At 32.5% G+C, this 26,757-nt stretch overlaps 3 protein-coding genes and 1 non-coding gene across 4 annotated transcripts; 1 reads left to right on the top strand and 3 right to left on the bottom strand.

Moving 5' to 3' along the window:
- Window positions 1-951: 951 nt before the first annotated feature.
- LOC106440486 (flavonoid 3'-monooxygenase CYP75B137-like) lies at window positions 952-2,864 on the bottom strand. The gene has a single exon (XM_013882168.3). The coding sequence runs from the start codon at window positions 2,740-2,742 to the stop codon at window positions 1,165-1,167; it is 1,578 nt and encodes a 525-aa protein (XP_013737622.2). The 5' UTR covers window positions 2,743-2,864; the 3' UTR covers window positions 952-1,164.
- Window positions 2,865-11,932: 9,068 nt separating this feature from the next.
- LOC125589951 (MYB-like transcription factor ODO1) lies at window positions 11,933-13,708 on the top strand. The gene is made up of 2 exons (XM_048762667.1): window positions 11,933-12,459; window positions 12,935-13,708. Exons 1-2 carry the CDS (start codon window positions 12,197-12,199, stop codon window positions 13,479-13,481), a joined length of 810 nt encoding a protein of 269 aa, XP_048618624.1. The 5' UTR covers window positions 11,933-12,196; the 3' UTR covers window positions 13,482-13,708.
- Window positions 13,709-17,147: 3,439 nt separating this feature from the next.
- On the bottom strand, window positions 17,148-17,221 carry TRNAN-GUU. The gene has a single exon. It is a non-coding gene; the product is annotated as a tRNA-Asn (tRNA).
- A 56-nt stretch (window positions 17,222-17,277) lies between these two features.
- Window positions 17,278-18,571, bottom strand: LOC106444502 (auxin-responsive protein SAUR32-like). The gene has a single exon (XM_013885975.3). The coding sequence runs from the start codon at window positions 17,969-17,971 to the stop codon at window positions 17,513-17,515; it is 459 nt and encodes a 152-aa protein (XP_013741429.2). The 5' UTR covers window positions 17,972-18,571; the 3' UTR covers window positions 17,278-17,512.
- Between the last annotated feature and the right edge of the window lie 8,186 nt (window positions 18,572-26,757).

Genomic DNA, 26,757 nt, shown 5'->3' with positions numbered 1-26,757 from the left:
TGCAATAGGAAAAGAGCTGAAGAAAAAAAAATGATGATATAGCTCACCTTCCCAAAGAACATATAGAACATCTTATTATAATTTAAAACATATGATAAGCCAATATAAATAATTTTATAAACTTATTTATAATTTAATAAATGATTTATAAAGCATGCATGAAATTTATTAGACATTAATAGTTATTATGATACATTATATACAAATATAAGGCTTTCTATACGTATATAAAATCATTATATCAATTCAAATAAACATTTTTGTTTCTAATTTTATGTAATTTATAAATATATAAAAAATTTGATCACATTATTACTCTTTCCTAGTTTCAATAATTAGTTGCCATAAATAATTATTTCTAAAATTATGTAGATTATTTGGAAAGTGGTAATTGAATTATCATTTCCTTTTAGATATAATTATAATAAATAAAATCTTCAAATCATCGGCCAATCAAATTATAACAATTTGAAGAGTTCATGTATGATCGACACGTAATAAAAAAATCACTTATATGACTTCTCAATCAATATGTAGTAGGTTTATATTTTTATAAATAATTTATAACATTTTATAAATTATTTTAAAATTCTGATAAATTTATTCTTTAAACAACGATAAATAATTTAAAAATAATATTAATAAAAATGTTTGGATTTTTTTATATTTAAAATAGTTATTATATAACTATATTCGAATACAATTCATCAAGTAGAGTATAAAACTATGAAAAATTATCTTATATAAAATTTCGTTCATTTTATTTTATAGTTTATAAATATTGAAAGTAATAAATAAAACATTATTAATCTTTCTATAATTTAGAGAATTAGTTTCTATAAATTGTTATTTGTAATATTCTTTTGATTATATGGCACGTGATGTTAAATAATTTTAGACTTACCTTAAATTTGTAGATCTAAATTAAATAATTAAAAATTAAGAACAATCGACCAATCAAATTATAACAATTAAATTGAAACTTCATCTATGAGCGACACGTTACCAGAAATCACTAAAGTGACTTCTCTTTTAATATATAGGAGGATAATGAAAGATGCATAATAACACATTATAATATTAAAACTCCCACAACAAAATAAGAAAAAAGGGTAAATTACAATCAACCTCCCCCGAACCAAACTTTTCTTCTTACTTAGTTACTTAAGCTGTGTAGAGTTTGGGATCAGACAACCTCGGAACAGGAATAGCCACAAGCGGACTCTTCAACTTAAGAACAAGCCCAAACTTCTCCTCAACCTCAAACTTGTGTCCTTTAGGAGCTTTCCAGTCAAAAGAGTGAAGAAGCGACGCAATGTTGAAGAGAACAAGCCTCTCAGCCATGTTAATCGCCGCGCAAATCCTCCTCCCGGAACCAAATGGCAAATACTTAAAATCACCACCGTTGAAATCTAGCGAGTTCTCCAAAAACCTCTCAGGTTTAAACTCATTAGGCTCGTCCCAGTGCTTAGGATCTCTATGAATCGCCCAAACATTGATGAAAATCTTGGAGTCTTTAGGCACAGTGTATCCCGCAACCACCGAGGTTTCGCTGTTCCGGTGAGGTACAAGAAGTGGAAGCGTAGGGTGAAGCCTAAGAGTCTCTTTCATAACCGCTTGCAAGTAAGTGAGCTTAGGTAGATGTGATTCTTCAACGACGCTGTCTTTACCAACAACTTGATCCAGTTCTTGACGTATCTTCTTGAAAACTTCTGGTCTGCTCACGATCTCAGCCATAGCGAACTCCGATGCGTTAACGGATGTGTCGACACCACCAAGAACCATATCCATAAGCAATGACTTCACGTGAGTCAACGAGAGAGGAGCTTTCTCATCGTCGTCTTTAACTCTAATCAAGTATTGTAAGAAATCTTCTTCCTCTTCGCTTTTCTTACCAACCATTTTGACGTGACTCTCCATAACACGGTCGAATAAAATATCTAGCTTCTTAACATGGACCTTCATCTTCTTAACCAACCCCTGGAAATCAAACCTTGCTAACAAGGGGAAGAAGTCTGAGTAGTTTTGAATCCCTTCTATGTCGGAGATATCTGAGATTAGGGTTTTGAGCTCGTTCCCTAAGCTTGTTCTCTCTTCTCCTTCAACCGTCGCTCCCCACATCATTCTCGTCACGACGTTGAATATCGAAAGAAATATTTGCTCTCCAAGATTCACGGGCGATCCGTCACGTGCCATTTCGGACATGTGAACGATAGTTTGTCGTGTCTCTTCCCTCCGAGTGGAGTAAGAAGCTTCGAGAGTCGGCGTGGTGAACATCTTCATGACGCAAAGCTTGCGTAGTCTCCTCCAGTGTGTGCCGTAAGGAGACCAGAGTATGTCTTCCCCACCGTACGTGTTGATCTTCCCGACCTCGGGGAGGTCGTGGTTGGCGAAAGTGACGTCGTGTGTTTTGAGAACCTCGCGAGCCATGTCTGGGGAGGAGACGACGATAGCGAGTTTGGAGCCGAGGTGGATTTTCATGAGAGGGCCGTGTTTTTGAGTTAGGGCTTGGAACTGCGTGTGGAGGATGTCGGAGTTTAGGAACGGGAGGTTTCCGACGATGGGAAGTGGCCATGGTCCCGGAGGCAACGGTGGTTGACCGTTCTTGGACTTGGATTTTCCTTGAAGCCAGAAGTAGCAGAGGACGGCGAAGAGAAGAGCGGCGGTCAGCATGAGGGAGCTGTATGGATCCTCTGTGTTGAGGATTGTAGAGAGTGTGAAGTTAGAAGAAGTCGCTTCCATGTTTGTCTTCAATCTCTGTGTTTTGTTTCTTCTTTATGGAAAGAGAGAAGAGTCTTTGATTATTTAGTTTTGGAGGTTTTTGTGTTGTATGGGGGTGAAAATAGAAGAAGAGAGTGTGGGGATTTATATTGTAGGCGTAGATGATGACAGATTTGTATTATTTAAATTGTTATAAAATCAACATCTATGAAATTTCTTAGGTTCCTTCATATTCAAAACTCAAAAGTGGAAGATATGAGACGGCGGCGAAATTGGAATTAGGTATATTATCTAAAAAATTCAGGAAAGTCACACTAGACAACAGTATCTAATTTACACAAATTAGGTATTTTAGTAAAAGCAACTGGAAAATTATAGTATCTCGTAATACCACTAAATTCATAAGACCTCTTCAAAATTATATTCGCAAGTATGAAGGAGATGGTGAATATTAATAGCAATAATAATACCGCAAAAGTTAAGGATGAATAATACTATAATGATGTATTATTATGAATATTGTAAAAATAAATGACAGAAGGAACCTCAACGCCAATCTTGACTCAGTCGCCCCCAGTGTTGAAGTCCCGTTCAATAATTTTAAGATAGGAGACGAATGAGACAAAAAGAACGAAGTAATTTAATGGTATGAATCAAATACGCAGCCGCGAAAATAGTGTACCAACACATCACTCCGCTTGTGAATGAAATATTCCAAAACCTTATCAAGTATACATTAATCAATAGTAGTAGTAATATGTTGACTCTGACTTATTTTATTGTGCGTGCGCTGATTTAGTTGTTTACTTTTAATATTTAAACTAGTTAGTAACCCGCGCTTTACGCGGGATTAGATATCTATATCTTTGTTGATTGTATATATTATGATTATGTATAACATAAGGTGTAGCTTAAGTAAACGGTGCGTAAAAACTAAAGGTATGATTCGGTTAACTATGATGTTATCGATTCTGTGATTATACGTGATTAATATGTGTAACCCAGAGTCTATGACTCGAGTTTATTTTGACTTGATGTTGATATACATGTTAACTATTCGGCAACCAGTGTGATTATACATGTTTTTTTTTATAAACTGAAGTTTACAGCTCGTCTTGATGTTAATAAACTTCGAAAAGATAGGTCAAAACAATCAAAATTTGTTTCTTTTGGTAGATTAATGAAAATGAAAAGCAAAACCATAACAATATGGAATAAAAAAAATAGTTATCGAAATTCAAAAAACAACATTGAAGCATAAAAGCATTTGAAGGTTATTCGACCTTTAAAACACACATAATTAATGCATAAAAAATCCCAAAATTACATAAAACTTTCATAAGATAATATAATAAAGTCTTCAACTCTCTTGAAGTTGAATCAAAATGCACGGAATGAATCCTGAAAGTAAAAAAAAAAACATCAATACTAATTATGTTAACTATTGTTAGATAAAATCTTGAAATCATTATAAACTCACATTGATTTGTAGTACGTTATTTGAGAAATCTCAGAATCAAATAAAATATCCAAACAGCCTTCAACAGTTGTTAAATGTCTGAAGCGACCTATAAAACTCAACCATTAAGTTCTGATCATAAACAATAAACAATTTTGGGTGGGATATTTGCAACCTTGTATCATTGCACAAACCTTCGGTAGTATCAAGATTCCTTAATAACAATAGTAAAGAAAATACGGTTGTCAAAAATCATTGATCTCAAACCAAGCACCTTAATTTTCCACATAGTTTTCGCAGGATTCAAGTCGATAATGTTGTAAGAAATTCCAGCCATCTTAACGTGGAGTCTACTCTACGATTTTGGTTTTGGGATGGAGAGTAAAAGAGGCGGGGGTTAATATATATTTAGTATCCTCTTAACTATTGGATAGAATATTTCATCTTTGTAAATTAGGAAAGAACCTAGTAATGGTAAGATAATCAATAGTAATAGAGTTTTGCCATAATTTTAGAAATGATTACTTATTGAAAACTTGGGGACCAAGCATTATAACTAAGTTTCTATAAAACTTGGCTTCTGTTAGATGAAAGTACACGATCAAAACTGATATTTTAAATAAATCAATTTCAAATAAATAATCAGGCTATTAATTAAATCTCTTTAAAAACGAACACAACCATATAATACAAAAAAAAAACATAAATTTTATAGTAGACTTCGGAAGTTACACTCGTGGATTTAGCTACATGAAACTCACGTACTCTTCGAGTAGAAACACCTATCGTCTCTGTGATTATATTTAGCATGATGAAACCGAAAATCACGAGTTATTGATGAAGCCGAAAATCTAGTTTAAGGTATAGTGGAAACTACATAGAGGGTGAAAACTACAACCCATGAGAATAAGGAAAAACATATATGTTTATGTCATAAAGCCGAACAACAACTCAGTATCATTCGATAAGATATAGAGTCATCGAGTAACATCATTGGAATGCTACAAACATTACATTCTTTTACTTACTAAATCATCATGCCAATGAATTGTTTTACTGTCTTCCAAGAGCCTAGACCTATTTTGGCTCTCACAAGTCAGAAAACTACATATTCCGTAATATGTGAAAACTGGTATCAAGAACCGGCTACAACCCATGAGAATAAGCTTAGGGTGAAAACTGAGCTTTGCTTTCTGATTTCGTAGAATAATTACAGTGGAAACTACAACCAAACAAACTTGGGAAAACTCAGTGACAACACAGAACTCTTAATCGTTCTCTACCATGGAATCAAGTATTTCAATTATCTAATCATGACGTGGCTTCCGCAATATCTTAAAGCAAACACACAAGTACCGTCAAATCCAATGAGACTCACACACACACACACACCAGGTGATGCGATAGCACAGAATAAGTGATCTAACCTGGATTTCCTGTCTTACACTGTGTATATCTTCTGCACTCTTTTGCAACATAACCGAGTTGTGATAACTCGAAACATTATGGTTCAAGCCACGTAGAATAAAAAGAAGCTTGTCAGTACTGGACACATTATGCTTGAAGCCACTTAGAATAAATAGAAGCTCGTGAGTATATTTTGTCTTAGCCTATGAAGAACCTCGATTTATTGTCTTGGTATAACTTCGAAGCTCTCGTGAGTACTGGAAGCTCTATCACGAACCTCGATTTCTTGTCTTAGCCTGTTTATATCTTCTCTCAGGTACTGTTCGAGCACCAACACCTCTCGTCTCTATGAATATAGTTAAATGATGAAGATGATAATGTCGAGAAGAGAACTTTAGTTCTTACGTCGAAAAGAAACTGAAGAAAAAATATTGCCTTGAGATGTGTCTAGATTTTTAAGGAATGTAATGTTTACATTAAATTCTTTGTGTTTTTGACAAACATTCTCCAAGCGACACATATGCATTTTTTTAAATAAAAGCTTCTCATGAAGCCACGTCATACACTTTGCCTTTTAACTTATAAGGAAACTTTTAAAAGTGCTTCTCCTTTAATATATAGGGGATGCGTTAAAAGGAAAATGACAAAACTTTTCAATAATATGAACTACTTTTTCAGCATTTTTATCAATATTTTGATTATTTTCTGCATCGGTTACTTGTTAATCCCATTCTATTTTAAATCATCGTTAATCCCATTCTATTTTTTTAAGATTATTTTTTATAAAAAATAAATATGTTTACTCTAAATATAGAGTAAAAAATAATATTCATCTATATTCTTCTATACAGTAAAGTACTTCCATTATATAATTATAGTATTAGAACAAAAATTTCTTTATAATAAATTACTCTGTTTTTAAGAAAAAGTTAGATTTGGGTTAGCAATGCTTTTAAACTGGAGGCTAGTCCACTGCATCTAGCTCAATATTAGTTCAACATAAGAACTATATTAAATCCAAAACGGTGCAAGACCTTCACTAATTCTAACATTTTTATTATAAATTAATTAAAAAGATCAAATCAGTAACTTCCTTTATAATTTTTCAAAGGTCCAAAACATTCAATTTTTAAGTGAACTTCTTCAAAGAACTAATATGCGACCAATGTCTTCTAAAAGCATGTGCAACAAAGAATCCTTAACTCGAATCCATAAAAAAGAAATATTAAAACATTGGTGTAGGGTACAAATTTTGTAAGGATCAATCCGAAAAATCCTAACATAAAGATTGATCCTAGTTGCTTTTCGTTACTGTGTCGTGAACCCCACGATACATGGCGGCCCACGATTGGTTTGTTTTTAATTTTTTTTAATTGAACGAAAAAGAAAAAATACTAATAAAATAATTAAAATTTAACATTATAAATCGAGCTCTCCAGGTCTACCATTGCAGGTGCCCTAAGAACCTTAAACATCATTTGCTATGATATCACCATTTAAATTCAATGTAAGACTGATTGTTTCTAAATATTTTACATTAAAATAAATTTATATATTGAAAATGTTATATCTTCGTTCAACGTTTGAAAAGAAAAAATCATTTAAATAACAGCTGTTGATAACAAAGTTAAATGTAAAAAATACAGAGAAAACGTCAAAACAAAGAATGCAACCAATCAAGTTCGATATAACTGTTTATTTTGTAAATAGAGTCCAAACTAGATATGTAATGGTTAAGAGCATCTCCAATGTAAAACTCTATTTTTTTCTCTAAAATGGAGTAAAAGTGAAAATAGAATAAAATTATTTCAACCCTACTTCGTTTTCCACTCTATAATGAAATGATGAACAAACAAAAAATTGATTACTCTATTTATAGAATAAATCTATTTATGGAATAAATTCTATTATGAAGTGAAATATATAGTTGGGTTGAAGCATTTCTTACTCTATATTTACTTTTATTCTATTTTAGAAGAAAAAATAGAGTAGAGATGGAAATGCCCTAAAGCTAATCCGTATTACATTCAAAAATAAGATCAAACAAGTACATTACATGCCCAATCCAAGAAACTCCTAACAAAATCACTGTATTCATACCTGATGCCATCATCAAAAAGTCATGACTAGGAAAACAGAACCTTAAGATAGATCTTACACAAAGCCTCAAACAATCCAACAAATATAAGACAGAAACAAAAATGAACGACGTATCTTCTCCGGCAACGAATTCGTCGTATACTTTGTTCGTTTGTTGTTGAAGTGTGAGACAGAAGCAGCTACGTTTTTTCGTTCAATCAAAATGACGGGTCTGGGCTTAATTGCAGAGAATGAAATCTGTCATGGCCTCAATTTTATTACATAAATATTTTGGGCCTTACAGATATATGATCGTCGCGGTGCAAGATCCAACAAGCCCACTGGAAGATTTAACCCTTATATCACTCAATTTTGTATTTTTAGGTTTCGTCTTTGGTGATTTTTAGTCCAAACAACAACAATTGGTGAAAAGATAGAAATATTAATTCGAGTATGCAAATATGTCACGCGAACCATGCAGTGAGAAAGGATATTATTTGCTCAATTCTTCCCTTTTTAATAACTGGTTTTACCAAAGTGGCTTCTGTTCTAATAATGCTATGAAACATGTAAAGTGTTGTTTTCGTTAAAAAAAAAAACCAGCTCCGGTTATGGTTCTGTCTCCTCTAGGTTGTCCGGTACCGATTTTTCTTCTCTATACGGTCACTGTTAGGTGGATGTATATGGTGGAATGCAAAAGAGACGGTAATCTCTGGTGCAAATCGTTGAATGACGGCATCGTCAGTTTTTAGCTTTTCCTCGTACAGCCGGTGGTCTTTTTTACCTCTCTTGCTTTGAGTTCGTGTTTGGATTCTTCGCTTGGAAGCGTTCTGTATACCGGTTGAAAGCTGTAAGAATTGTAGTATTCAAGGTTTGAGGACGCCCTTCTCTCGATAGCTCGCGGCAACCACTCGACTACTCATCTAGTTCCCGAGTTGCTTGGTTCGAGCCCGTCCCGTTATTAATCTTGTTAATTGCTTGCATTGTGCTGCTCATGCTCGGATTTTTTTTATGTTGTTTGTAATTGTTTTCGTGTTTTGTTGATGGTTTTTTTTTACTACTAGTTATTTTTTGTAATGTTTGTCAAAAAAATTAAAAATTGATAATATTATTTAACATTTTACCAAAAAAATGTCAGTTTTTATATTCACATCCCTTATATATGCTTGCATAATATATTAATATATTATGAATGACGATGGCATTACTCGTAAGTTACGCAAGTGGTAACTTGAAAATGGGATTAAAGCAAAAGTATGACTTAAGACTTTTGATTAAGGAAAGAAGCGATGATTAAGAGTCTTATATCTTAATTAATAATTAGTACAGTACATGAGAGTTGTAGAGAAAATAGAAGAAAGTGGGGGAGCGGAAGTCTCGATACCCTTTTTTTTTGTGCACCAAACTTCTATCTCTGAAGTCTCGATACCTAAGGTGTTGAAATGTCACTTTTTGTTTTGTGTTGACGTATTGAGTTTAAAAAGGAATTAATACTCGTTTGACAAAAAAAGAATTAATATACTATCCCAGAGCATTTTTTTATGAATAACAATGATTCGTTTTATGAATAACAATGATTGGTGAGAAAAGGAAAAATCAAGTTGGTTTGCTTTTATTCTTTAATTTTGTTATTACACTAAATAGTAATACTGATATGTATTTTTTTTTATCAAATTGATGTTATATATAATATAAATATATATATGACTCATTGCACAAAAATTAAGAAATATACTTTTTCCCAAAAAATAACTTTACAAATATAATTTAAAAATCATTCAACTAATTAAAAAATGATTGCAAAATCTAATAGGTTATACAGTTTTCAGTAAAGTTAAAAATAATACAAATATATCAAAACTTCATCTATTTTGAAACAACATCTTTTAAAACATACTATTATGGAACAGGGGGATTTCGGCATATGCTTTAACCGACGTTTTATTTTTATCTTTATTAATTTGATACGACAGTAATTTATGTGCATTACTTAGTGAATTATACTTTCGTGAGTCTAGTTTTTACTGACTCACACTCACAGGGCAGCGAAGATTTTCGTGGCAACATATATGTATTTGGTGTGGACAAATCTAATTAGGAAAATTATTGTATTTAAATATTATTTTGAGCCGTAGTTCTAAACACAAATCAGCAAAATCTGAACCAAAGAAAAGAACTGTAAAGCATTAATTACTAACTTTTTGGTTGAATTGAACTTTGACAAAGAACAGAAAAATACACTCTTCTGGTTTTATACCATATGAACATAAACAGGTTTTAAATGAACTAACAATGTAAATTATGGAATTGGTTATATGAATCCATTAGAAGCATAGTCAACAAACTCTGTTTGCAAAAACTCATTTCAGGTTTAAGAAAATAAATTAATATTCATTTAAAAGTTGGTCACAACTCTTATTTTGGCATACTAGTGATACTACACATGTTTCATCATTTTATAACAGTATTTCAAAATATTATATACTAGCATATCCTTTTTGTAGAAGATTATCTGATATTTTACAGTATTTTTCCGTATCTCTAGATCTGTTCTAATTTACCATATCAAAACTGGATCAAACGAATTATATGATATCCTAAAAATTAAACCATGGACAAATTCTTATATGATCAATAGGTATTGCAAATGAATTTTGGAACAATAAATAGTCGAATGATCAAATACAAATATTTTAACTAAATATAACTTTTATAAAAACATAAAATATTAAATTTGGCTTTAATTTATTAATATCTTATGGTAATTTTGAGAAATAAAACTTATATACAATTACAAATGCCACTAAATTTAGTTCCTAAAAGTTCACTTGACTATGCATAATTTGTCAACTAATATAAACTTCATGGATACTAATTTTTTCTTTTTGGACAAATGTGGTTACTAGTTTTAGCTATTAAAATTTATGGTAAATACAAAATACATTTAGATTAATTTATTTGATATTGAACAAGTATTCGTGTCCAAATGTATGAGTCGCACGTGTGATTGCGTACATAGGCACGCACCCTATCCTTTCGTATTAGTTCAGAAGTCATTTTCACCAACCAAACGCAACATCCCCAGGACTCCTTTCTCTGAGCCTCTGCGACAGATTTAACAAAGTAAGACTAAATATATTTCTTTACCTTAATCATTATTTACTAGATTAATCTTGTTAATATAGGAAACTCATTTTAGATAATTGACTCGCAGTTGATCAATTGTGTATTTAAAAATGAACACTACGATATAAAATTTAAATGAACAATTGCCTACATATGTATGATAATATATAAAATCATAGATAAAATAAGATACAAAAGTTCCTCTCTAACTGTTGAACTTTCCCCATCATGATACATATGTTATATATGTACCTTAAATATTATCTATATGTACATATGAAGCACATGCATGATACGTACTCTTATTCAGACTCTTTTTTTTTGTTCAAACCAAACTTTCATTAGAAATTTAAAATAGTTCAACTTCACAAGGAGAATACATCAAAGCCACTAGACTGAAACATTGCTAAACAAAAGATAAATTGACGATACACATCGTAACAATAGACCATAAGAAATCGAATAACAAAGATTTCATAGTCTTCTTGAATAACTGCATACCGTATATACGTGCGAAGCACATGCATGATACTTATTTAGACCATATACTCCTTTATTTTTTCTATTATTAACTATGAAGAAGTGTTTGATCAAAAAAAAAAAAAACTATGAAGAAGTGAAGAATGGTATATATATACGATACGTTACATCATAAATTCTAAACAGATTCCAATTCTTTTTCTTTCTTTTTTTTCTGAAAAAGAGACGGTAATAAATATTTTGGTGGTTCTTTTTAGTGACTATAAAGAAATATCAAGACAACATTATCGCTTGTATAAAGAAACCTTTGCTTACTTTCCATTTTTAACATGCATATATTATATATTGATATGTTAATATATTGATTTTCGACTATCACGTGTGATTTTCAAACCACTAATATATATATATACTGTATATGCAATCAAAAATAAATTTAATCATTCATTTTTACGTGTTTTAACATAGTATAATTCCTTTTAACAAATTATACGTTATTTTGCATGCTAGGGTATATAAATCACGCACCCCCAAAACTTCCAATGTGAACCTGGCTAACGCACCATATTTTTAACATCATTTTAACGTTTCTAACCACATCTCTTATATTTTCTAAAGTTTTTTTTGTCATGATGACACTAATTTTTTTTGTTATGTTCTAGAATTAATAGGGTTAATGAAAACTCTTATATATGCAAATGCAAAGTTATTAATTTATTTATTAACAATTTTGGGAAAATGTGTGGTTATAAGGTTATATATAGGTGGGTGAGCTTTGGTAAGCTTTTGACATATCTTGCAAGAGATTTTCCATCCTCAATACCTTTAATCTTCGCACCTCTCTTCCCTCTCCCAACTCTCTATTACTTCACAATCCCTTCGAACATATATGCAATCAAACATATTTATACGCAATAATATTTAATGGGGAGGCAGCCATGCTGTGACAAGTTAGAGGTGAAGAAAGGGCCATGGACAACGGAGGAAGACAAGAAGCTCATAAACTTCATACTCACCAACGGCCATTGTTGCTGGCGTGCTTTGCCAAAGCTGGCCGGTCTCCGCCGCTGTGGGAAAAGCTGCCGCCTCCGGTGGACCAACTACCTCCGGCCTGACTTGAAGAGAGGCCTTCTCTCTCACGATGAGGAACAACTTGTCATCGATCTACATGCTCATCTCGGCAACAAGTAAACCTAAATACTAATTATATACTAATTCCACATAATTCTTACGCGAAGCTTTACAGGTTTACATCTGTGTTAGATTTAAAATCTTATGTTTTAAAACAAAAACTAGAGACCTAAGATAAACATTGGTTGGGATAGTGTATAGTAGGGAAAATTTATGAAGTTAATTTGCATGTATATTTAAATTATCCAACATGTTGTGGGTTGTGTATATTTTGCCAAATAAAAATTTAGACAGTTCCAAATAAGATTGTCAAATAGTAGAATCATATAGGGAATTAAACTTTCCATTTACATTTATATTTCTATGAAATAAACTTCAAGACAAAGTAACGTCTTTCTCTTCGGAAGATAGTTAATTTATTTCATCAATTTCTTGTTTTTATATTCCAAGATTTGGACCTCTCCACCAACACTTCCTAATATATATGATTCTTGTGATTAATATTTATTTTAAATCGTTGGTGTATTATAGGTGGTCTAAGATAGCTTCAAGGTTACCCGGAAGAACAGATAACGAAATAAAAAACCATTGGAATACTCACATCAAGAAAAAACTTGTTAAGATGGGAATCGACCCTGTGACTCATCAACCTCTCAACCAAGAACCTAATAACACTGATAATCCCAATAGTAGTTCTTCAACTTCAGATAATATCTTAATGGAACCAAAGAGCAGAAGCCCCAAAAACGTACAGACTAATAGCACGACTACAGAAGACGAAAGCAGCAGCACTGCTACTGGTCAAAACAGTTCCATTAACAATGAAAATCAACTACTTAGTAACATTACTAACGATGAAGAATTGTTTAGTTACTTATGGTCGGACGACACTGCTAAAGCTGATGCTTCGAGGAGTTGTAGTAATTATTATGGTGTTGGTGGAACATTATATAATGAAGATAATATTCCCGGCGCCAGAGCAGACTTTCCGATTTGGTCACCGGAAAGGGTCGGCGGCAAGGATTTGATGTTTCTTGATTACTGCCAAGACTTTGGTGTTCATGATTTTGGGTTTTGACTCTTCACCGTGACATATTGAAACTCTTACGGATGAGAACAACCCACAAGCATTAATCATGTTCATATAAATATATGTACATTATACGTATATATACACGTATACAAATAGTAGCGAAGAAATCCATGTAAAGCAGCAAGGGGCACCATGGTTTCAAGTATTATAATTATAATTATGGTAGGGTGTACATAGGGTTTGTCAAAGTCAATAAAATATAATTTAAACTATATCTGGTTTGTTTTGACCAAAAAAACAACTAGATCTGGTTTGTATAATGTATAATTATTCTCATATTTGATATTTCCAACCCCAAAGACCAAGAAGTCGTAATGAATGTCGTTTTTACTTTTTCCAATTAGGGTCCAACTTAAGGTTAGAATCAAACTTCCAAGAGTTTGAGACACTATGTCCTCTCCTGCTTATGTTTGTAAATTTTATCTTCTCTTTACAGTATATATATATATATTTTTTGGTAAACTCTTTACAGTATATTTCAGTATGCGTACTTTGTAACCTTAAGAGAATTAATATTAGTGTACAAATTAATAAAAAAAAAATCATATTCATCATTTTGCGTGCTTTTTTTAAAAGATTACTCCCTCGAAAAGTTAGTTTATTAAAAACTCCCTCGAAAAGTTAGTTTATTAAAAACTCCCTCGAAAAGTTAGTTTATTATAACCTCAAGCAGAAACCTCAATAACTTGCTGGTTTTAGAGCATTGAATAATTAATTAATACAATAATAATTTAATACTATAACTTAATATCTAGTTAAATTTGACAGTATGAAAATATATAATTATTTTATACAAAGTTGAGCGTTCTCATGAAGAGTCTTTCAAATTTTGTATATAAATTTTCATTTAAAATCTCATCTCGTCCACTATCCTTTTGCTAAAACTTTTTCTACTGATAAAAAACTCACTGAAATATATCTTCAACTAAAACTGATGCTCTTAGTTTTTTGGACAACAAACACTTCATTCATAAAGTTTAATACAGAGTGGGGTGGCAAAGAGGAGAGCGTTTCTCTGCTAGAACATTACAAGATCTCTGAACATGAGAGAAAAAGATGAAATCGAAAGATAAGGATAGATACTTGATATCCTTGAGAACTCCGTAAAGTTCCATAGGAAAAGACTTCGAGTTGATAGTTTTAATGAACTTGAGATTGTCGGATCGCATCCGGACGTTAGGAGAGTGCTGTACTGCAACCATGGCTTCCCTTAAGGCTAAAGCTTCAGCCACAAAGGGGGAGGAGACAAAGTCGGAATGGGTAGATCCCTCGATGAGTATACCTCGCTGTGATTCTTCTAGTACCCAACCGAACCCTGCAGCGGAGGATTCTTGAAACCAAGACGCATCAGAGTTAACAAGAGTAAGATTAGGTGGAAAGATCGGTTGGTTTCCAGTAATAGTGGAGGTGTGCGGTTTAACCGGTATAGTATCATGAACCATCTGCCATTCCCTTGCTCCAGACAAGGCGATATGTAATACAGTAGATGCCGAAACTGCCCTGTTCTCAAAGATCAGGATATTTCGAGCTTTCTAAAGACCCCACTGGATCCATGGGAGGATTTCAGCTTAGTTATCTCTTCTACACCCAACGTATAAAATTATTTGCCATTGAAGTAGTGTGTGGACTTACTTCTTGAGTTGAATTTGTTGATCCGTTTAAATTTCTTTGATGTTTTTTATTTACTTTTATCTTGGAATCAGTTTAGCCAGATCAAAAAAATTGTTAACTCAATTTGTAAGACCCAAACGTTTTACAAATTAATTATGCATCGTTTCCTCAAATTATCAAATTTCAATGTTTTTAAACCAATAATCTTTCAATAAATTCAATTAATTTTATTGAAATTTGTAATTTTTGTATAGAAAACATAAAAATATATTTTTATGAAACATTTTTTTTTCTAAAACTTCTATCTTAATGAAACTGAAGGAGTAGTATTTATATTGTTAGAGAAAAAACACCCAACCAAGTCCACTTCTGAATTAATTTGGACGAATACGAAGTTAAGATTCACTACTATCAGGGTTTAAGGATTAAATTATCTTAACTTAGAGTTGTGGCTCCTATTTTAGTTTGGTTTTTCCAACCATTGACCATATGTCATATATTTCGTTTTTATACTCTTTTTTTTTTTTAAATTGTCATTTTGACATTTTACATATATATTAAAAAATATATTAAAAAGTATTAAAAATGATTAAAAAGCATTTATGTTTTTATCAATTATACCTATGTGATTTAGTATTTAAGATATATAAAATTATTTATAAGATCAATGCAGTTTGCAGTTAATATTAAATTGAAAATAAATATAATTTACATTGAAATTCTAAAATACTTATTTTGTATAATAAATATAAAATGCATTTTTTTTTACCAAACAAGCAGAAAATATGTTGAAATAACAAATTTTAAGAAACTGAGCAACTATTATTTTCAAAGACGGCATGATTTTCATCAATTAAATTAAGGATGTGGAGGAGTTTCCAAATGTGCATCCACATCACAATCCTTTCCTGGGTTGAACCAGTTGTCACACCAATAAATTGTAAATTGTTTTTGGTAAAAGGACCAATGGGGCAGGTATACTTGCCAAAACACAGTTTGGAATTTCATATTGTTTCGAAATATGTTCAGTGGCCACATAGTTGTAGATCAAATATCGTCGTTCAAATTATGGGTTTTACCAACCACATTTAGCCCTTAAAATTAAAATGTTTGTAAGTTCTTCAAATTTAATGGACAACAGTTTTTCTATTGTTAAACAGTTTAAGTTTTCTTCCTAAATGATTCTGATATTTATTTTGGTGATGTTTTTTTTTTTATTTTCTCAATGATTTTAACCTGGTCCAAACAGGAACCGGATTGCTCTATGAGTCACCGGATCATTGGATCATTCGTAACTTTTTGACATCAATAAAAATAGTATATATATTTTTAACTAATGGTCCACCATTTTGATCACATAGCAAATTCGTTTACATTAATTATAAACAAATATTTAGATTAAATCTTTAAATTTACTTTTAATGAAATGTTTGTCTTGAATAGGCCTACAAATTAAATATCACATATGGCTAACAAGTTTGGTCTAAAATAAAATTCTAAATTAACAGATTATTTTTTTTTTCTATTTTATTCTCATTTTCTATTGGTTAAAGCGTTTAGAATACACACAAAAAATTAACATAATTGAATGATTGAATTTTTTTGCATCTAATTAACATAATAGAAAAACTAAAATAAATTATTGCTAAAATTAAAGTTTAAATTGTTTACTTGAAAGTTTGGAGTTTGTTTGATTCAATTTGTTTTATAAGTTTAGCGTTTTTCGACATTTTTTCTCGAAAAATATAAAAAAGTCTTAATTATATTGAAATAATATTTATGTGAAAAGTTAAATGGATTTCCCATGAACATGCCACACCAAAAAAAAAAGAATTAATAACCTAGATCAGATAAAAAAAAAAGTAAAGTTCTTTGCATTTGAAGAAACGAGCAGGTTCAAAACACGTAAAATGATTGTAACAATTTGAGGGAGTGTTCGTATCAGGATCATTCTTGGTAGTTGGTGGGTATATTATCTCTGGTTTAGATGTTGGGAAAAAAGCCAAAAAGGTTAGTTAGTTAATCAACAAAAGTAGATTTCGCTAGAGGGAGGGGTCGAACCTCCGACCTTGTGGTTAACAGCCACACGCTCTAACCAACTGAGCTACCCCAGCAGATGCAATTAGAATCAAATTAATATATCACATTCTATGCTTTTGGCAACAATCGGTTTTCTCCATTTTTGAATAAAATAACTTTAGAAATTTTATTCTTTGTTCATTCTACTAAATATGGTACATAATCCAGATCCGAACGACACTTTTCTTAATATTTGTACATCTATTGGACACTGGACTAATCATACGAACTCCCTTGTAAGGAAAAGTTCCCCATCTCTCTGTTTGACATTTGACTTTATTCTCAGGAAATATAAAAAAGCTAATTTAAGTTTTAGTAAGTCAACCCTATAGAATCTTGAAACTCCACTTACGTCGGCAATGATCCCATGCAGCGATCTTCATCTGAACCTGCTCAAAATCCGATACCCTACATGGTATCGTAATCTGACCCGGTTGGTCAAACCCGTAAACCCGCTCCGCCTGTTCCAGCAACTCCCCGAATAGAGGATGGTTAAAGTAAAACACCGGAACCACCACGCGCCGTGTATCATCGCCTGATTCTCCTACGTGTACCACTAAATGACCTTTGGGAACACCCAGCGACTCCGGGTCGTTACCCAACCGTGTCTGAACCGTTTTCTTTCCTCCGCACAGTCTACTGGCTCCACGACGTAGACACCGTGCTAAACAGCAGATTCTTGAAACCGGGTTGAGAATTCCGGTTAGGCATTGGCGTTTCCCGGTTTGGATTCTTCTACTTCGGAGGATCCATTTAAAGATCTTGAAACCTTGGAGTCTCTTCATGGTTGAGAAAACTGAGACCCAAAAAAACAAAAATGAAACCTTTTGGAGAAATTATTACTAGAACTGCGATTCAGAAATGGGTTTGAAACTTTGGTTTGCTATTTGTCTCTCTCACTCTCTGTATTGTGTTACAGTTCAAGATGAAGAAGAAGACTGAGTATAAGGTTGTGGGAATAGAGCCTCTATATATAGCCTCTGGGGTGTTTCTGCGTGCTTGCATGTGTACACGTGTTACATACTATTAATTTGATGTATAGTTTTCCAAATTTAACATGTCACTAATACTAAATACTAATAATATTTTGATTTTTTTTCTTGTAAAATTATAGTATATTTTAGGCCATTGTCATTTTTTTGAAAGCTTCATTGTAACGAATGTCATATAAGTACAATTAGATTTAAGAACAAACTCTTAGCTCAAGAATATTTGTCAAATGGTTGAATAAAAAATTACATGCTATCACGATTGTATCGTATCGCACTGTGAAAACGAAAACAAAAACATTACGTATGGAAAGGCTCTGAACCGTTCCTATAAACCGGTGCTGGTTAGTACTCAAGTAGCATAACAAATTACCGGTTACGCTTATGTTTTTGGCGACCAGAACTTTTTGTATGGTGTCAATCACTACTGAAAAGTCATACCGTCAACTTATTGAAGGTCACTCTAAGAAAATGCACAAAGGCTTTTCAAAGTCAAATTTTAGCAAAAAAAAAAAAAAAAAGTCAAATCCAAACTGTTGAACGGTAATATGCAATTTAGGCGCTGACCAAGAAGTTTCTGTATTATTTTGTCGCAAGTTCGTTGTATGATAAAGTCTAGAATGTTTATACAAACATCAGCATGGTGGCAGTGATGCAATCATCAGCATGGTGACATCAGAGAGGTCAATTTTTCTTCGTATTTCTCCCATTTGAAATATCAAACTATTCGTATTTAATTTCGCCCATTTGAAATATCAAAGTATATTTTTGAATTCGAAAGTAAATAACCCATGTCTTATAGGTTCACTTGTTTTCTTTAACACCATGATACAACACTAGTTGGTCAAAACTTTTATGCTGGCTTACGCAAGTGCGTGAAAACTATGCCGTTGTAAATTGCATCTAGAGGACCCGTTTGAGTTTATTGTTAATATACTCTTTTTTGGGTAATTCTCTCAAATAAGTCATTTTAAGTTTTTATTACAAAATAACTCTAAAAAAATGATCAAAATAATTTTTTTTATTTTGAAAATCTTAATATTAATTTAAAAAAAAAAATTGAAACCCTATCCTAAAACTCCACCCCATAACCCTAAACAATAAATTTAAATTAGTTAACTTTAGGATAAAAATTAATTTTTACTTTTTAATAAAACTTATTTTAGCTATTTTATTCATTGAAGATTATTCTTGTGAAAATAAATTAAAAATGGTTATCATATTAAATTTTTCTTTTCTTTTTATCAAAAACTCATTTATTTTATCATCTAAGTGTTCAATATGTCGTTTAGTGTACATGCACATATGGGTGCGTTTATCAGTCTACGTACATGCACTAAGATCATCTCTAACCCATCCTTATTTATATCTCTATATTTTCCCATAAAATAGAAAAACTCTATTATAGAGGTGAAAATGCTCTAATGTATCTCTCTATAATAGAGTTTCTCTATTTATAGGGGAAAATATAGAGATATGTTATTTTCACCTCTAAATATAGAGGCAAAAAGTAACTTTTCTCTATATTTTTCTCTAAAATAGAGAAACTCTATTATAGAGACATATATTGGAACATTTTCACCTCTATAATAGAAATCTCTATTTTAGAGGAAATTATAGAGGTGTACATTGGAGATGCTCTAATTAAGTCTTAGTCCAATTTAGATTATATGGGTTTTGATACGAGAACTCGATCTATCTATGTAAAAATAATAATGAATAACATAAACGGCCATATTTAAAGATATATCTCAGAGTGGAGATCAAACAAAAAACTTTTAGAGATGTTTAACTACTTCATGTCAAATTTTTATATTCTAAAATAACAAAAAGTAAAGAGCAGAGGATGAAGAAGAAAAAAGTCAAGCATTATTAGACACTAAGTGTCCTACATCGGTAGTTGGAAGGGATCCTTAGTAATATATAAAAGAGATGAGTCAATCCACTTATCACCAATTGATTTTAGGTTGGAAGCTCATCTAGCTTAACATGGTATCATATTCTGTTCCAAACAGTCCACTCCGATCTACATCGATCTGGCCCAAAGTTGGTTCATTGATCCTTGTCCGAACATTCCGAGATTGACTCTTAAAAAACCATCATTTCGAGTAGGCGTATTAGACACAAATTATCCCATATCGATAGTTGAAAGGGATCCTTCTTAGTATAAAGAAAGATGGACTAATCCACTTATGACCAATTGGTTTTAGATTACCCATCTAGCTTTAACAAGCATGTGTAGTGTAGGAGAGACATTAAGTGGGGGTTTGGTCGGCAGTCGGCACATCCCGTGCGATCTGCGTAACATGCTTCAGTTCACAGAAAGCGCTCCCTTTCTTTTTTCTCTTCAATATCATAATATCAGAATCAACACTGTAACTATTGAAAGACAAAAATACGAACAGCAAAATAGCAAGAAGGCAAGTAAAACGTCAGATATGTTTGGGGACAAGAAGATAATATGCGATTTTCTAAATTTGTTAACTTGTTGTTAATCCACCAATCACGGATCTTAATGTTTTGCTATAATCATGTTCCTTATCCTTTTGACATTTTCTGACTTGAATTATACAATCACTAGAATCCAACACAAAAACAGTTTTTATACATCATTCATCAATTACTATCGGTATGATCAGATTTCTAATAATTAAATAGTTTCGTGGAACTATCCATTTAAGTACTTGATTTCAGGAAATGAAAAAAAATGATTATATTTCTTTACCAATTAAACGACAATGAGAGTGAAATATAAAATTTAAAAAGTTTTTCCTGGATTGGCTACATTACCAGTAGATGATTTCATATATATATATGAGATGAGTTTAAACAATACATAACCCACATGTGTAGGATTTTTCTTTATTAAAAATGTGTATAAATTATTTTTACAATATGGAAAACTAAAACTAGACTCAACACAAAGAAACACTTAAATTGCTGGATAATTGGTATAATACTGGTTTGTTTTGTAATATACAATGAGTTATCTAGAATACCAGCTACTTCTGTCATCTCACATGTTCTTTACATGTATTTTTTTTTTTGATCAAACTAAACTTGCATTAATCTTAAATATGTTTACACTCCAACAAAAGAGGATACAATTAGGCTATTGACAGCCCAACAAACAACAACAACAACAACATAAGACTATATACAATGGTTGGATAGATTCAACACCCTATTTTTCTCTTTTTACTACTCCACATCATCTTCTCTCTCTTCCACGTAGTTATTCAACACTTATTTCAATACTACAAATAATGTAATACTAGTTTGTCTCCAGCAAAAAATCAAGACAACAAATAATGTAATACCACGTGTAACAATTTTTTCATTCTACATTCTAAACAAAAAAATAATAAATCAGTTCGACAACTTTTTCTAGTTTGTGTGGTCTGTATTGAGTAAGATAGTTTTGTGGGATCCACTTTTTGCTCTTTCAACATGTTGAATAAATTCAACTATGTTGAATCCACATCATTTTTTTTTAGTTTTTCAACAGCCTCAATGTAGCTGTTCAACAGTTAAATATTTGATTCAACATGCCCATTGTGGATAGTCTAAGAGATAGAATGGCGATACAAATCACAAGAAAGAGCCATATGAAATCGTATCACCACAACATCATAAGCTTTTTCAAAGACCGCATCTAGTGTAATCCGTAGGATCACACATACTGCACCATACGCAGAGAAGAGCATTCGATGGGAGGAAGATCCTTGCAATACCAACGAAACTTGTTCATCCAATTCACTCCATATAGGAAGAAATCTTAGGAAATAAGACTGATTCAAACAAGGGACAAACGAGAAATCATAACCCGCCACATCCATATTCATCGGGATAAAGATGACAATGAGCTTCTCTTCTATCTGCCACCAAGAAGAGAGATACACAAACACAACACCAACATCCAGAACAGAACCCGTAAGAGAACTGCATACCACAGAAGCTCGAGCCAAAGGCGATATAAATGCTACTAGAGGTCGCAAAGGTAGAACCAAATGAGACTAAGCCCATCGGTATATCACAATCATGAACCTCAATTCCAACATCACCCATACAAATAGCTGTCAAAACCCATTCTACAGTAGCAGAATAAGTGGAAAATAAAGAGCTAAGATGAGCATGAAGGACCTTACAAGGACGATTGGTAAGGAGGTTGAAACTAGAACTGATTGAATGCCAGTCGACACAACCAAATAGAGACCTGTATATCACAGGAGAATGGAGCCCGTAGGCAAAGGAAGTGTCATCGACACACCCAAATAGGAACATGTATACCACATGAGAAAGGAGCCCGTCTGGGAAAGACGTGTTGTTAGCAGACACCGAGAGACCACCACCACCACCATTCTTTGTCCCCATCCTGGATGGGGGCTTCAGAGTTGAGATATGGGTAAGAAAGTGAACAATGAGGCGGAATGAATAGTCGGGACAATCTGGTGGTTCTGGCGAGGAGAGAGCTTCGAACGGCACCGGAAAAGACGAGCAGAGCGGCAGATCTGATGGTTCTGGCAGAGAGAGAGCTTGCGCTAGAAAAGACGAACACGGCTGCGGAGAGAGAGCTTCGAACGGCACCTGAAAAGGCAGCCACATCGGCGGATCTGGAAGAGGGCGGAGTTGCAACGGAGGAAACGACGGCCGAAGTGACGATGGACGAAACACAATCACCATCGGAGCCATGGGAGAGGAGAGCTGCTTCAGAGGGTTGGAGACTGGAGAACTGGACTGAAACTGAAGAGGAAATCCATGGAGAAGGCCACCTAGGGAAGAACGTCATAGAGAAAACCTTTAGGGCGAACTCGCACTTAAAGGAGTGTGGACACATGTATTTTTTTGTTAAGACCCACTTCTAGTTGTTGTTATATAATTTTTTTATAACTTTTATGTATAATTTGAATTGTAAATACTAATGTTTATAAATTCTTAAATATCCTTTCATTTTACATTTTATAATTTATTTTACAATTATCTAATTTATTTTATATTAAAATACATTCCCGACAGTCCAAATCTGTTAGGATTTATAAAAATAACGACGGAAGGAATTTATCGGGGATATTTCTAAATTTCGACCGAAATGATTTGTCGGTTTTGCTTTACATTCTCGACAGACTTCTTTTGTCGGTATATTGAAAGGATCCCGACGAACCAAGACTGTCGGTTTTTAAATACATTTTCGACTAACAGATTTATCCGAAAAGTTGAAAAATACCGACGGAAAAGATACCGGTCGGTTTTTAATGTTCCGACGACATTATGCGTCAGAAAATTGTCGGGATAATGTTCGTCGGGAATCCGTCGGGAAATCCCGAGGATTTTCCGACGGATTTATTTTTCCCGACGAAATGATACCAACGGCTGTTTTCGTCGGGATTCCATCGGAATCGTTGTTTCCCGACCGAGTTCTGACGGTTTTGTCCGTCGGTATCCGGCAGTTTTCTTGTAGTGCGTGTCTATCACTTGGTTTAATTCCTATCTTGTAGGGATTGCAAATTGCAATACTACTACACGTTCATCTGTCTAATCTATATACTCTCTAGAACAATCTTGAAATCAACTAACTGAAAATGTATTAAAATTAGTTTCGAGGTTGTACGACTTAAAATAATAATAATTACATTATTAGGACCAGATATCATAGAATATAGAAATCAGACTTACAACCAAATTGATGCAGCAATCTTTTTCTTTGCTCCTCCGTTGGCGTCTCCGCCTTTGCCACTCCGTTGGCGTCTCCGCCTTTGCCACACATAACCATTAAAGTTGATTAATTACCATAAAATAACACTAACAGTTAACAAAAAAAAAACGCTACAACTCTTGTTCCAAAATGCACTAAGAATCTTCAAAACATAGGGGTTTCTAAATAAATGTTTGTATGTTCTTTGGTGGCAAAATTCCAAAACGCCCCAACTCATATTTTGGAATGTTTCCCAAATAAATATTGCCTTGTAAACGTTTGAACCCAACAATTTTGTCCCAATAAGATGAAAACTATAAAGTTCATGTAGCCCCACAACAACAAAATAAAGGGGAAAGTTAAAGCAAGTACCATTACAGGCAAATTTGTCGAGAACGCCACAAGCGTTGCTGACTTAGTCGTAGAGAGGTCGAGTTAAGTTGCCGTTAGAAGGATTAGCAATGAACATTTAGCAGAGACAAGTCACTTTCGTCTTGCTCGCCGTTTTGAGATCCTTGCAGCATTCTTCTGATTGCACTAAACTGATCCATGCATAGCAATGTTTGAAGATTTCAGGAATCGCTCACTGGATCCACCTTTCCTTTCGTTTTTTTTTTGTTTTTTCGCTTCTGTCCATTGAGGAGCGCTCATAACCGCTAGTAAGCGCGGAAGTTTGTTAGAGAACGAGCTCAAAATGCTCTGATACCATATGAGTAAAATAAACTCATTCTCATTAAATGAACTAGGCAAAGAGCCCGTGCGATATCGCACGGGAACTCATTTTATAAAGAATATATTATAATCTATAATATATAATTTTATATGCCTGATAAAAAAATTAAATCATATAAATAATTTAATTTAATTTTGATGATTAAAATATGATTTACAAAGTATTCAAATATATATATATATATATATATATTTTTATAAACCTTAATATTCCCTTTAATTTTTTATCAAAACACATATTGCATACAATTGTGTCTTCATCCTTTTTAAATTTTTTCATACATTTTTCACATGATAGTTATCTTCAACCACTTTTTGAACAAAATGCAATTTTTTTTTGCATGATATATAATTTTTTTCCTATTTAAGACATAATATTAAAATTATTAGTTTATAATTTTAAACAATTATAATTTGTATGTTGGTAATTGTTATTTTGTATATTTATCTACCTGCTTTATTTATTGAAAATAAATATTCAGAAAATTGAATATTGTAATAAATATATGTTGATTTACGTTAATATGACCTGTCTCATTTATAATATTTTTTTTTAATTTTTGGGAGAGTTCTCATAAAATACCAACACTTATTATATAAACTAACACATTACTTAAATAAAACCTATATTTTTTAAAGCAATCCCACTTTGAGATGAAAAGACACCTTGTTTAGATGAAAAATTGCAACTTTGACATTACTTTTTTCACCATTTTATTATTAGTAGATTAGTGAAAATTTGATTTGAAAAATGTATGGGAGAAACTATTTATAGATTTTTTAAAGCCTATTTGAATAGTCACAACCCTTCAATATGAATAGTTGCATTCTTCTAACACTCACAACTTCTCATTTTTTAAAAGATACTAGTGAATAGTCACAACTTTTAGACTATTTTTAGAAGGACACAACCTTACAACATATAACTCTTAGAAAAGACACAACTCTCTACACATATTTTTCAAAAGACACAACCTTTCAACATAATTGAAGTTCACAACCTTAGGAATTAATTGGAAAAGACACAACCTTACTACATAGAACTTTTAGAAAAGACACAACCCTTTACACTACTTTTTCAAAAGACACAACCTTTCAACATAAGTGAATTCACAACCTTAGAAATTAATTGTAAAAGACACAACCTTCCAACATAGAACTTTTAGAAAAGACACAACCCTTTACACTTCTTTTTCAAAAGACACAACCTTTCAACATAAGTGGACTCACAACCTTTGGAATTAATTGGGATTGCTACTATTAGTAGATATCAATGTACAAGTGTTGGTATTTATACTATGTACAGACTCTGTTATCTCCTGCTATACAAGGACTCTTTTTATACAAATGACTAATATAGATAATAAGAACAACTATTGCAACAGAACGGCAGCCGCTGATGGAACTTTAACAGTGTAAGCCATGACGGTTGTCTAGCGCCGGCAAAAAACAAGGTTTAAGTTATTTTCTTGAATGACTAGTACTATTATCTAGCTTTCCTTTTTTGTATGTACTTTGACTCCTCAAAAGTACATTATCATATAGTCTTAAATGTATATTACTAATAGTTTGATTATATCATGAAGTTATATTGTTTTGGTACACAGCCAAGTCTGAACGACTTTCTATATCCTTTCCTGGCATTTGATTTGTTCATATGTTCTGAGAATCTTATATTTATAAGTAAACACAATCACGTTCAGAGACGGTTATCATCCGGTCAAGGGTGTAAATGGTTTGATTAGAACAGATTATATACGGTTTTCATCACTTTACAGAGACATGGAGTGTTACTTGTTCAACTAGGAAGCATCTCCAAATGACAAAATTAAAACTCTCTAAGTTCCGTTTCTTCTTATTGCTACTTTTGATTGATACTCAAAAGAGTGTGAACTGTGGAGTCTATTTTTAATGAATGTTTTATGTTAGTTTTGGTTCAAATTCGATTTTATAGATTTTGCCCCTAACTGCGGCTGCCGATCAGTGGGCCCGTAAATAACTTTAGCCGAGAAACATTACCAAGCCCGTAAACCTAGAACTCTGATAGAATTTCATCTCACTGTTTATGTCCAATTAGTTAGAAACATATTTAGGCCCACCAGTGTAAGCGAATTTTTAAAACGTTAGAAAGTGAATAATGTAAGCGTTAATCATCATA

The sequence above is a fragment of the Brassica napus genome, chromosome A3 (assembly GCF_020379485.1).
Source record: "Brassica napus cultivar Da-Ae chromosome A3, Da-Ae, whole genome shotgun sequence".
In the NCBI taxonomy this organism is placed as follows: Eukaryota; Viridiplantae; Streptophyta; class Magnoliopsida; order Brassicales; family Brassicaceae; genus Brassica; species Brassica napus.
This window is presented reverse-complemented; position numbering and strand designations above follow the sequence as displayed.